Source organism: Typopeltis vanoorti, chromosome 8 (genome assembly GCF_054136105.1).
Source record: "Typopeltis vanoorti isolate ZY-2024b chromosome 8, IOZ_Tvanoo_1.0, whole genome shotgun sequence".
In the NCBI taxonomy this organism is placed as follows: Eukaryota; Metazoa; Arthropoda; class Arachnida; order Uropygi; family Thelyphonidae; genus Typopeltis; species Typopeltis vanoorti.
In genome coordinates this window covers 3,498,586-3,512,371 of record NC_143556.1, presented here as the reverse complement: position 1 = coordinate 3,512,371, position 13,786 = coordinate 3,498,586, and the positions used below count along the sequence as shown (strand labels likewise).

Genomic DNA, 13,786 nt, shown 5'->3' with positions numbered 1-13,786 from the left:
AAAAAAGAATTTGTAGTGACTGGTACCTTAGAATAGTAAACTGAAATGATGCCCTCATGTTGACTGGTATCTGTGAAGCCAAAAAATGTACACTTTGGATATAGTCCATTTATCACCTAATTCTACTTCAGACAATAAATTTAAAGAAGTGGGACTAATTAATCATCATCATTTTCTTTGTAACCTGAAAAAGTGTATAACATACTAAAAGAGTTCTGTTTGTTCTCTCTCTCTCTTTCTTTCTTTCTTTCTAGAGAGTAAAAACATTTTTATGATTTTATTGTTATTAGTGCATGGGCCTCTCAATGTATTTGCACAATTCATTTCATACTTCTTGAATTCATTCCCTTGCAAAGCATACACGTGGTTACACCCTTGTTTACCATTCTTCAAGCAAAGCATCTAATCCTGTCTTGTTAACCATACTAACCACAGTTTTTCCAGTGGTGACTGCTTGTTCTCTCCTTTGTAATATATTAAAAAATTTCTTCTGCCTCACTCTTATTTAAATCCCTTTAGTAATTTGTTTCCATTATATCTCTTCTTTTCTTCCTGTTAACCAATTTTTGTAACCCACAATTCTTTAGTATATCCTTGTAGGGGGACATTACATCCTGTGATCATCTTAGTCACTCACATTAGGATCCTCTTCATGATTTCCTCATCCAAAAAGATACAAGTGATCAAATCTGTGCAGTAGTCTGGATGTAGCAACCATATTAAAACCTTATAAAGAAAGGATAATAACCTTCTTATTCCTATTTGTCAGTGTTTCTTAGCAACTGATTTATTCTTTGAACTATTTTGTCCAGTTTCACAATATGTTATCTGATTGACAAACTGGATTTTCTTCTCAAATCATTAGAATCTTCTGCATTTAGAATACAAATTAAATAGCAGTAGTCCAAGTACAGAGCTCTGCAGCAGAGCACTGGTCATCTAAGTTCTGGATTCTATTCCTCCATATATATCCACATATTCAGTTCTCTCGGAGGCTATTCATCTGCTACCTTCATATCCATAGTACTAGCTTAATGCCCATTCCCATTTCCTACAGTAATAGAGTAGTATCTTGTCAGATGACTTTGTAAGGTCCATCAGCATCACTATGCAACTATTTATTAAATTTATCTGACCTAAGCTGTTCGCTTATAAAAAATCAGATAAATTCCTATCTTTCATAAACACATGCTTCCCCTCCCACCCAGAAGGAATCATATTCCTTTCCACACATCCCTAAATTTTGCTATTGACTATGACTAGTGAGACATGGCTGACAGAAGATGATATAGTTAGTGGTATAGTATTTTCAGGGAGGATAGAGTAAAAATGGTTAACGTGGAGTTGTTGATGATAGCTGATGAACTGCAGCCAAAAACAATAAGAATTCAGTTGGAGCTCAGTAAAAGTAGTGCATTTGGGGCCATCTGGTGTGAGATAGAGCCAAGGAAAGAATATAGTTTGTTGCTAGACCAGGGGATGCAAAGGATGATGTGGGTAGTATGCATTAGCAAATAAGTTCAATGAGTGAAAGATAAGTACAAGTAACCCTCGTATAATGTGGATGTTAGGTTCCATAGAAATGGTGCATTATGTGAGACTCAGATCACATAGAAAAGTTAGGTTCCGAAATCGGTTTTTTTTTTTTTTTTTTAGATTATATAAACAATGACACATCCAGCAAAAATATATTTTTATTTAATTTAGGTAATTCATGTAAACATATAAACTATGAAACAAATACATAGTATAAAATTATAAAAAATTATAAATTGTACCTAAACTTCATTGCATATAATGCATAAATGTTTTAGTGGTATAGTAATATACACTTTATTTAGGCAAAATAAAGTGTATATTTTAATCGTCATCACTCTCTTCAAAACTAATATTTCGTGGATGTTCTTTATTTACGAGTGGCTGGACATTGTCATCACTTGAAATCTCTTGGACATCATTTGTATAATTCTCATTGCATACTTAAGCTGATTTAGTTATCAAGAAGTCAATAATAAGACCTTGCTTGTCACTATGCTGCAATTTTTTATTAAGTTCATAATACAGAACTGAACAAATATCCAATTGTCTCGTGAATTTTCCAGAGTGCTCCATTGAGAGATCATTATCCATAAAATAACTTTCTTGCCAAGTTCAATCCTTCTGCTAATTTCTTTAAACTGAATTCTTTAACAAATTCATCACAATCATAATCTTCGGCAGAACTTTCCTCGCCATTTGGTTCGACGTCATCTATTAATTGTACCAGTTCTTCATTTAAATCTATTTCCCCATCAATTAATTCACTAATTTCGATTTCAACCATATCGCAAAAGCGTTCTAAGTGACCATTACTATAAAAATAAATTTTTTACATAAAAAAAGCATTACATATTGTATGTAACTCACCAAAAAATAAAGTGCTCAGCTTGAGATTAACACACTTATGATTTTTAATACGCTTTCCTGGCAGAAAACGAAGATAATTTTCAACAATGAACACTATATGCGTTAAGCAATTGATGTACATGCATGCTAAAGGGTATTTTTGCTACTTATAACTATATGCACGATACGGGCAGATGCAAATTTGACGAAGATAAATTAGATTTTTAAGTTACGCATTGAAAAATATATGAAAAGATAAAGGGTTACTACAGTTTGTAGACCATCTTATATCGAAACCACATTGTATAAGTACCTTATTATACGAGGGTTACCTGTAATTATTATAGTGACTTCAACTATGGGAACAGAGATTGGAAGAGGAAAGGACAGATGGGAGGAAGGAAATGCAATTTATGCACTTGCTTAGGGATAATTATCTGATGCAACATGCAATAGAAGGCACCACAGAGTATGAGTGCTAGATCTAGTAACTGCATCAGAGGTACTAAATAATATCCTTGCTAGGCATAAAGTACACAATGTTGCTTTACAAGACACTCACCACATCCCATAAGGAAATATTGCCATTTTCCTGACTACATTCTCCTCACTGATCAATCTGATGAAAGACATGACCTGGCAATCTATGCAAAAGCAAATTTGGAAAGCACCTATAAATCTGACCTTTCAGAAAGTGACTTTTTTTGTTTGTATCCAGCTGCACAGCTTCTCAATGTATAATGTTTATAAGCGTCCTCTACTTGATTGTCCAAGCCCTGTACTTCCTCAGCCAGTTCATTCTATCATCATCCTTGGAGATTTCAGCTCACATAGTACATTATGGGGATACAATAATGATGACAACCTAGGCCTGCAACTGACAGACCGGATGTTAGTAAACAACCTCCACTACAGCAAACAACCCAGAACCTTCAAATCTGGAAGATGGAAATCAGAGACAACCCCTGACCTCTCTCTTTTACCACCACTGATGTGGAAAAAATCCTCTCACCTTGGCCTATCAAGTACTACCTCCTTTTCCCCACAGCCAGCACACAAACCCTGTTTAGTTACTGTAGGACTTATAATCCCCAGAATAAACAGCTCCCCAATACCCCAATGAAATCTCAGGAAAGCAAACTGGCCAAAATTTACTGAATTCATTGAAAACAACATCAACATAATTCCACCTACAGTTGATAATTATAAAAGATTCACTAAACTTCTCATTACATCTGGCAAAAGACACATCTGGATTCAAATAGATCTATGCATCATGCTGATCAACTGAAAGTAGTATTAAAAGTAACTAACACTGGGTTTATGGGTTGTAATGATTTAATAAACCTACTAGTTTTGCCACTTAAGCTGGTGGCTTCATCTGGGTTGGGATGAACATACAAATATACAACAAGCGTTAAATAAGAATCATTACATCACTATAAAACACCGAATGTGTAGGAACCGTTACACAAGAATACAAGCACAACAGAAACACATGGAGCTTGGATACTAGCACATAGTCAGTCATTATTCAGCAGGTGCATCCGATAGTTTGCAGAAAAATTAAAGTCTGATGTGTTTAATGACATAATGAGTGACTTCCAAATGTCACACAAAATCATTCCTTGATTTCTGTTAAAAATGCCTTGTGAGTAGATTACCCTTGCAGCCTCTTTGATGTTGCAGGAGCTGAGGTTGTCTTCTATGTATGGCATGGAGCTCTTATCCCATTCAGTGTTGTGGTAAGTGTAGGAGAAATGAAATGCCAGGCCTGAGCTGTCATCTCTGTTGTTATCGACATCTCCAATGTGCTCCTTTTGTCTTATTTCTAAACTTCTCGATGCCCTATGTAATTATGGCCACAAGAACATGGAATATTGCAAACTCCAGGATGTTTGTTGAAAGAGTTGTGGTCCTTGGACAAGTGTAACAGATTTATATAAATAACCTTATTAAAATGGACCAATAGTAGGCAAATATACAGGCACTTTGGCATGCATGCTTGCTATTAGGTTCGGCTAGGGCTACTCCTAGTATGACGGCGAGTGTATTCCTGCAAGCTCTCTGGTCAACTTTCAAATATGAAACTTTTATAGTTTCTGTATTCGGCTCTAAAATTATGTTGGATTTAATATCCACTTAATTTATATAATTTTGCATTGCCGAATTGAAGCCTTTTGACTCTTTATTTTTGTAACCGATTTCTTACCATCGCAATGGGGTTGAAGGCCACTATAATGTAATGAGATTTCTGGGGATTTGCAATTTTTAGCGAAGGTTTGCCAGTAAAGGACCACAACCTTTTCAACAAACATCCTGGAGTTGTGGTTTGATTTTGGAATGATTTTGTGTGACATTTGGAAGTCACTCGTTAAATATTTAAACACATCAAACTTTACTTTTTCTGCAAACTATCAGATGCACCTGCTGAACAATGACCGACCATGTGCCAGCATCCACGCTCCACGTGTTTCTGTTGTACTTGTATTCTTGTGTAATGGTTCCTACACTTTTGGTGTTTTTTAGTGATGTAATGATTTTTATTTAACACTTGTTGTATATTTGTATGTTTATCCTAACCCAGATGAAGCCACTAGCTTGAGTGGCGAAACTAGTAGGTTTATTAAATAATTACAACCCATAAACCCAGTGTTAGTTACTTTTTATTACATTAGTTTTTTGGTCAAAAAAAACTACATACTTAACATGGAAGTAGTATTCTTTTGTCAGAGTATGAACAATAGAACCATCCAGACATTGTCCTCTTGAAGTCCTTGGATGATGGTAGAAGAACTCTCAAGCATGCAGAAATGAACAACCTCATGTTTACCAGATCAACCAGGCTTGGTCACTGTTCCATTGACTGGAAGGCAGAAGCATTCCAAACAGAATTAAAGGAAAAATAAACCACTACTAAGATCTTAGCACAAAAAACTAAACCCAAAATTCCCACATATACCAAAAAAAAAGAGATCCATTGTCTTTACAAAAAGTTTTCTTATCCTACATCTACAGCAAACTCCAATCCAATAACTCTAGATGAAATTGATGCAGCACTCAACCCAACCAAAACAAGTAAAGCTCCTGGCATTGATGGCATTCTTCCAGACTTTTTTTTTACTCACATTGGCCTAAGAGCAAAATCCTGACTAATTTCTTCCCCTCAATAATAAATGATAAATAGTTCTCAAAACTTGGACATGAATCAAAGATTCATGCCTTGCCAAAACCCAATAAGTCAACTGATGACCCTAATAACTACTGTTAGCATTTCTCTGCACTCCTTACAAACTTTTTGAAAAGCATATCCTCTCTAGGATTTTCCCAAAAAATAGAAGCCATCTTACACCATGAACATGGTGTAAGATAGCTTCTATTTCTTCTAAGCTGGATACTAAAAGGGTTTAAAAACAGATACTGCCTTCGTAGACCTATCATCAGCTTATGACACCATATGAAAGAAAGATTTACTCTCTAAAATAGCCAAAATAATCAACTTCCAAACCACTAAAATTCCTAGAACTCCAACAGGGAAAATAAAGGTTCATCTGAATTCATAAAAAAATATAATGTTTATCCTTCAGGATCGATTGCTACAAGGATCTGTCCTCGTTCCAGCTTTATTTAATCTGTACACAAGTGATACCCTTCCAATAGTTAGTAGAAAGTTTATCTATGTTGACGATAGCAATTGCCACCCAAGATAGTACCTTCCAAGGCCTTGAGGAAACACTGAGCTCACTTCAATATTTTGAAAAACTGAGGACTCTCTCTTAATCCCAGCGAAACTGTTGTTTCAGCTTTCTACCTAATGAAGTCTGCCTGGTTGGCCAAATGGTTAGTATATCTGCTCTCCAGCCAAAATCCTGCCATGGGCATGGATGTTTGTGATTATCTGTGAAAGTACTAGTGGTGATGGTGGGCAGTAGATGGCGTTGGTGTAGATGATGATGGTGGTAGTTGTGGTTTGCTGTAGTTGGTGGAGACAGTGAGTTGTAGAGTAGGTGCCCGTCCGTCGATGAGTCATTGGATTCCTTGGTGGGTGTCATGTAATAATAATGATAATAATAACCACAAGGCTCATAGAAAACTAAAAATAAATTTCTGCAACAAGACTTTAATCCATCAGAGTAACCTGTATCACACTTGACCATAGTCTAAATTACTGAAAACATTTGGAAAAAAACTGAGTTAAAGATATCTGCCAGGAACAACATCATAAACAAACTGATGTGCACAATTTGGGATTGTAATGCCTCTACTCTTAGAACAGCAGCCCCAGCTCTGGTCTTTCCAGTTCTGGAGTATTGGTTGCTAGTTTGGAGCTGAAGTTACCACACATCTTAACATAACAATGAGAACCATCTCTAGTACATTAAAATCTAGTCCTCTCCTATGGTTACCTGTTCTTTCCCACATCACACTTCCATAGTTCAGACAAGAAGAAGCTACCATCAAAGAAATAAAGAAAATCAGGAATAACATGTACCTTCCTATACATCAAGATATCTCTCCATCTCGCCACCAGATGATGGTCCTAGGTCTGGTGGAGAAAACTGGAATGAACTACAAACAAGTACCTGATTACAGATCCAACTATCAAACCTCTACTTGACCTCGACACCCCTGGAGCTAGCTAAATAGATTTAGGACTGAACAAGGCTGCTTTGCCCACTTTTTCATTTGTGGAGAATTTCACAGTCAACCTTTTGCATATATGATGTCGTGCAGACTATACATCATATCATTGATGATTGCCTCCCCACAAACTCGCTCCTTCCCTGGAGGCCTCAGGAACTTGCATTTACTCCAAGATAGTACCATCTATTGGTTAACCAAACTGTATATAGTTTTCTCATTAATTTCTTGTATTTTTCCCTATATGCTAAATAAAATAAATTATTCAGTCTTGACCCAGTAGAGTTTGGAGACTGGTAAATGCTGCAGATAAGATTACTAAGTGGGACAAGAAACCTTCAGCCAGAGGAAGTCAAAAGCTGAGGATTCTAAATTTAACATTCTCTGGCAGGCATTGTCAGAATGTACAAGGGCACTGGTGCCATGAATCATGAAGGGTATAATTTAGGCATTGCAGGTGAACTGTGGTTGATGTAGCCGAAATTTGGATTTCTGTTAAGGGAAAGTGGGGGGGGGTCTGGTTTGAGTGTCTGTAAGTGGTGATGAACGTCAGTTTATGATGGAATTTGTGCTGCAGATGGTTATTGAAGAAGATTTATTTTGTTCGCAGTGTTGCCGTCATTATTTGTCTGTTTCTGTTTCACTTTTCATTTTTGGTTTATTATTAGATGAATCAAATAATAAATTTGGTTTATCTAATAAACCAAATTTATTAGATAACCTTTATTTTTGGGGGAGATAGACTCATGAGCATGACATCCATACAGAGAGCGACCAGTCTCCATGCCATTCCATGGCCTCAACAGTGCCTCCCATATACTACTACTCGGACTCCCTCACCAGGCATGATCAGGCATAGTATATGGCAGTGGGATTATGTGCCAGTCAACCAGGTAGTCTCCTGACTCATTACTGATTTGTTCAGACCTGTATACTATCTGGCAGCAAGCCTGCGAGATGGTATGCAGTTATTTCATCTTCATTTACTACCTTCCAACCATCAGTAGTCATTAAAATTCTGTTCTAGCATTTTTTCCTTTTACACACCACATCTCTGGGATTTTCTTGCTTGGCTAGCTTCCTCTCATAATCTGTATTTGCTTCCTTGTCATTCTGGTCGCTCTTCTTGCCTATACTTTGTACTGCTCAGCAGTGTACTGTTTTGTTTACCTTTCTCTTTATATATGACTTTTTTTTGCAGCTCTTGCTTGTTGAATACTACTCCATTTAACTCCCCTGATTCCTGTTCTCCTGATCGTGGAAATACAGTTTAATACTGATTCCTCGAATCCTTCTCCCTCCCAACAATTTCTATGCACTGCTGACATTCTTCTCTTGCAGTTTCTTATGCCATGCAATGCCTCCAAACTGTTGCTAAAGTTTGTCATAATTGCAAATTTCACTTTTGACAAATCTCCCAGGTCAAGTCTGCTCTCTCTCTCTCTCTGTCTTTCTTTCTCTTTCTCTGCTCAGAGGCAGTGGAGTGTGATCTGTAATCACAGATAATCACAGGACATTGTGATTATCTTTGAGTAGCTGTATAAATTCTGTTTCCTTCTAATCTGTATTCTCATAGTTGAAGTTCCTCATAACAATTACTTGTGCTGCATTCATTGTGCTTATTTGCTAATGCATATCATCCACACTGTTCCTTTCACCTCCTCATCTCAGTCTTTAGCTGAGATGAGGAGATGAAAAGTGTGTCTTATTGATCTCCATCTCATATCAGATAGCTAAAACATTTTCTTCCTGCTGAAATCCTATTTTGTTGTTTTCATTCTTCTGCTGTCATCAGCAGAATGCTAATCTTTCTACACTACACTGCATTCTGTTCTTTTCCTCCCTGAAAATATTATACATTATACCTCGTGGATTCTGTCCATATATAATCCTCCAAGCTAAATCTCACTAATACGTATAAGTTTTGACTGAGTTGAAGTAAGCAATGACCAAGTAATTCCCCCCCCCCCCCAACATTCTGTATGTTCTGGTATTAGTATACATAAATTTCAGTATCCTCTCGGCATATCCATTACTGCTCTTGCATGTCATATTGACTATATCATTCAAATTCTTCTTCTTCTTGCTTTTAAGCTTCAGCTTTTTGTGTCTACAGTACTTCAATGTATGCAGTCTGTCCTGGTCTATCAACTGATCTTTTCATATTTCAAATTCAAGAGAAACTACATTCTGCATATTTTGATCATTCTCACTATCACTTGCCTCATGCCAATTTCCTATTAATTGTTTTCCCCCCAAATTAATGTTTTTTGTCAGTGTGCACAGTGCACAGTATTGTCAGCTCTTACATTTCAGTCTTCTAAGCTACCACTAATTGCATTAATCTACCTTGATGTTGATCATCCCGTGGGTCTCTTTTCTGATGTCATTTGTAGTCTCTGATCAGTTATTTCATTTCACACTCAGTTTTCACATCCATAAATTAAGTTTAAATACCATCTTCCCATTCTAATTCTAACTGCTAACTTACAACTTAAGAGTAGATTATATGTTACTCTATTCATGTATAATATTCCTTTTACATCTTGTAATTGTGGTATTTTTAGCAGCTTTTGCCGTTCCAAAGTATCTGTAGCCCAGTTATTTAGATTTCTGTAGGCATTCAGTCCTCTTATTCTTGTTGTTTGTTTGTTCTCTATCCATTTCCTTCTCAGTCTTCCTAGGGTATCATTCCTTGTGTAGGCCACTAATGGGTAGGCAATTTGCAATATACGAGGGTGTGCTGAAAAGTTATGATAATCATCATGATGAAATTGTTGTAGAACCATGTAACTTACACATTATCCTGCATTATCCCTCACGAAGTGTTAATCACTTGTTACAATGCTGCTGCATCATTGCAATCATCTGAGAAAAAAGTCTTTCCCTTGTTGCACAAACCAGTCCTCCACTGCAGATAATCACTTCATCGTCTGTGGTAAATTTTGTTCCTTTCAAGTGTTTTAAGCTTTAAATTTAGGAATAGGAAATAGTCAGGTGGAGCCAGGTCTGACGAATAAGGTGAATGAAGCAGACATTGATGAATAGTGTGAGAAGGTGCATTGTCCTGCAAAAGCAACATACATCTGCTCAATTTCCTGTGGCATTTTTCCTTCAACACCTCCTTTAATTCCTTCAGAGCTGTTAAATAAACTGATGCTGTAAGAGTTTCATCTTTTTTTTTTTTTTAGGTGTTAAATCTGGAATGAAAGGCTTAATTTGTCCTTAAGCATTTCATTCCGGATTTAACTGGGATGCAAAGTTCCCAAAATAAATACTTGTAAATAGGTAAAAATTGATAAATATAGTAATAATGGTTCTTTTATGTATTTTGCTATGTATTAATTTATAAATGGTCCTGTAAATAACAGGCAAGAAACAAGGTATTGTAACAGGAAAGTCAGAGCAAAGTGCAGACTTGTATAATTGGATTATAAACATTACCCCAGGCAGTAGCTATACGAGGTCCAAGGCATGTGCGAGATGCCCACATGGAGATGCAACGAAGAGGAGAAAGTACGGTGTGCAAAAGGCTTGGGTGGCGTCTGCAATCGATGAAGTAGTAGGGAGAGCAGACGGAGAAATATAAAAGGCTTGGTGGCGCAAACTCACACACTCTCTCTCTCTTGTGGTCCTTTTCTCGTTTTGTCGGAGTTGAGTAGAAGTCGTTCGGGTGAACGAAGGATGGTCAAGCGGCGACGATATTGTTAAGTAGCGACAGAGTCCAAGCATTGTCATCGATGCAACCAGCGAACACCAAAATTTCGTGCATCTCCAGCTGTACCTTTCTGTCAGAGGAATTTCGAGTATAAGGCAAAGAAGTGATTCTTGACTGAAATCACTGGAAGGTCGAGACGGAGAACAACAGATCCCAGAACAAGGTAACTACCCGAAGGAAGCTTACAAGAAGATCTGATGAGAAGTGTCTCCTGAAAGATTGAACTGGAGATAGAAACTCTACATTACTTGGTAATGTAGAGTTTTTATGTCCACTGTATTGTATTTTAAGGCCAGGGTGAGCAAAAGTGTTAATTTTCTTGTGATAGAAAATTTGTTGATAGAATTCAGGACTCTAAATACCTAATCCCCTAGCAAGGAACTTTGTAGCTCTAGAAGGGTATTGTTTTAAGCATCGTTATATATCAATGTTTGAGGAGAGAGTAAGATACTCATATACATGACTATAACAAGTGAGCGGGATTAAGACAGTTTGGCTCTGCTAATGTCCTTCAATGTGAAATTCCGATTATATTATAGATGTCTGTTAGTGTAGCATTACTTATAGAGACTTTTCATTAAAATTAGTTTTTTTATTAATATGTACCATTACTTAGAATGAATAAACTTTCATGTTTTCTTTACCCAAAATACGTTTCTGATCTTTCAAGCCAATGCACCACTTGCTATAAATAGAACCTGTATAAGTTAAAGTGAGGGAGCTGGTTATGACTGCAATATAAAAATAAGTATTGTAAGGATTTGTTTGTATTAGATTGCTAAATCATGAAATAGTCTGTGGGCTGACTCTCTGACATTATTAATTCTATTGTATAGGAATTAAGATGGCACAGCTAAACAAATAAATTTTCTTAATTCCAAAGAAGAGTTGACTTCAGATTTTCAGCTAGGGAGAATTTGGCTCTACCTTGGGGCAATCTCTTTGTCTGAAAGATTTGCACACGAGTTCGATTAAAAGTGAGGCCACAGAAAGGTTGGGAACTTTGATAGATAGCTGTAACTAAGGGATTGAGTAGTAAGGGAAGAACGAATCTGAAATAACCCAACGTGCAAACAGAATTTAGAATAAATAAGTTAAAAGAAGAACAGAACACACAATTAAGTAATTATTACAATGCCGTCCGTGACAAAATATTATATATGTACTTTGTAAGGATTACGCCATCCATATCCCAAAAGACAATGGCAAGAACCTTCCCTGCTGACTCTTGGATTTTGAACTTCTTTGGCTGTGGAGAACCTTTGTGTCTCCACTCCATTGACTGTTGTTTGGTCACTGGGTCATAGTGATGAAGCCATGTTTCATCGATAGTCACAATATGAGCCAAAAAATTTGCACCTGATTTCTCAAAATGACCCAAAATCCCTTGAGATGATAACACACATTCTCTCTTTTGGTTGGCATTCAAATATTTGGGGATCCACTTCACTAAGAGCTTCTGCATGTCCAGATGTTGTTGGATAATGATCCCAACTTGTTCCCTGGATATCCCCAGAGTCTTTGCAATGCTTTCAGTTGGTATTCGTCTATCATCAAGAATCATGGAATACACTGCGTCGATGTTTTCAGGTGCAGTCACTGTGGAAGGTCCTCCTGACCTCAGGGCATCTGTTGTCTTGGGAGCCCAGTTTTAAACTTGACCACCTATCTGGCAACTGTTGGATATGCTGGAACACAGTTTTTGGTGAATCTCAGTTGTTGACTTTTCTTGCAGCAAGAAAAACTTGATGACAGGCTGTACCTCTGTGTCATCAAATATCTTCAAAACCTCTGATATATCTTCTTATATATCCTAAAAGAAAAAGAGAACAAATTTTTACAATTTGATGAAACATGGGGGGTTAAAGGGTTTTAAGATATGTTCTTTCTTGTAGTTATATCAGTTGTATTTAATATCATTTTTGTTCTAGGTATTTATCAGAACTTTTCAGTGCCAGTGCCTCCCTCCCTCCCCCATATATGCCATTCCCTGTCAAGTCATCCGTACCTTTCCTGTCATGCAGACAAACTCAGAGTATTCTGGCTGTAAGAGGATATCTTCCTAGTTAGAGGAAATAAAAAGAGATCCACTTGGTGACATAGCCTTCATCACCTGGTGAAATACCATTACCTGGCTTATTTAAAGGCCCAAAGTAGCGAGTGCCATGTTTGACCTCCAGAACAGGAGTGCTGGTTTATGTCCTTCCCTCACTTCTTCTGCATGCATTATGAGTTTTACCTTTCAGGGACATGCTAAGCATACATACCCAAAATTCTGAGGATACATTAATAAAAATGGTGGTGCTACATGCTAACTGCTAGATACTACACATTATAATACATTATAGCATTATGGAAAGGATCACCTTCCCATATTTCATTAGCATTGCTCATATCCAAAATGAGATGTGATTATGAATAATTATGAATTTTGTAACACTGTTCATAATTAATCATATTTCTTTCTCTTTCATTGCAGGGCTGGACCGTTTAATGGGCATCATCTGTGATGCACCAAATATTCGAGAAGTGATCGCATTTCCAAAATCTGCTCAAGGAAAAGACTTTATGTCTGGATCACCATCATCAATTAGTGAACATGAAAAAATGTTGTATCATCTACAAGTTTTAAATGTTAAAGAAGAAATGACCTTAGCTGATAAAAATAAGGAAAATCTAGTACTTCCTGGGGATAAATAAATTAATAAATTTTAGTTAATTGTGTTTTTATTTCTAATATCCTAATTAATATTCAAATTTTTACTTGCTACTGACTAGCAAACTGTGCATTTATTTTTCATTTTAACATTGATATTGTCAATGTTAAAATAAACAGTTTGCCAGGATGTATATCACTAGAGAAAAGACACATATATTGATGATGTCAGAATCAATTAACCACCAGTGAGAGTGTTATTTGCTCATACTGTCTTTGAAGACTCTCCAGACTTCTGCTGCTCTCTTTAGGAATATTTTTGGACACTGTTTTTCTGAAAGGAAATTGCTTTTTCTTTAGTGTTTATAGTCATATCCCTGAACAGT

At 36.6% G+C, this 13,786-nt stretch overlaps 1 protein-coding gene across 1 annotated transcript in view; it reads left to right on the top strand.

Moving 5' to 3' along the window:
• The window catches only part of AspRS-m (aspartyl-tRNA synthetase, mitochondrial), a 191,080-nt gene extending 177,622 nt beyond the window's left edge, over positions 1 to 13,458 (top strand). Inside the window, exon 17 of the mRNA XM_090397050.1 lies at positions 13,224 to 13,458. Coding sequence (XP_090253176.1) covers positions 13,224 to 13,444 — 221 coding nt within the window. The 3' untranslated portion in view covers positions 13,445 to 13,458. The remainder of the gene's footprint in view (positions 1 to 13,223) is intronic.
• The last annotated feature ends 328 nt before the right edge of the window (positions 13,459 to 13,786 follow it).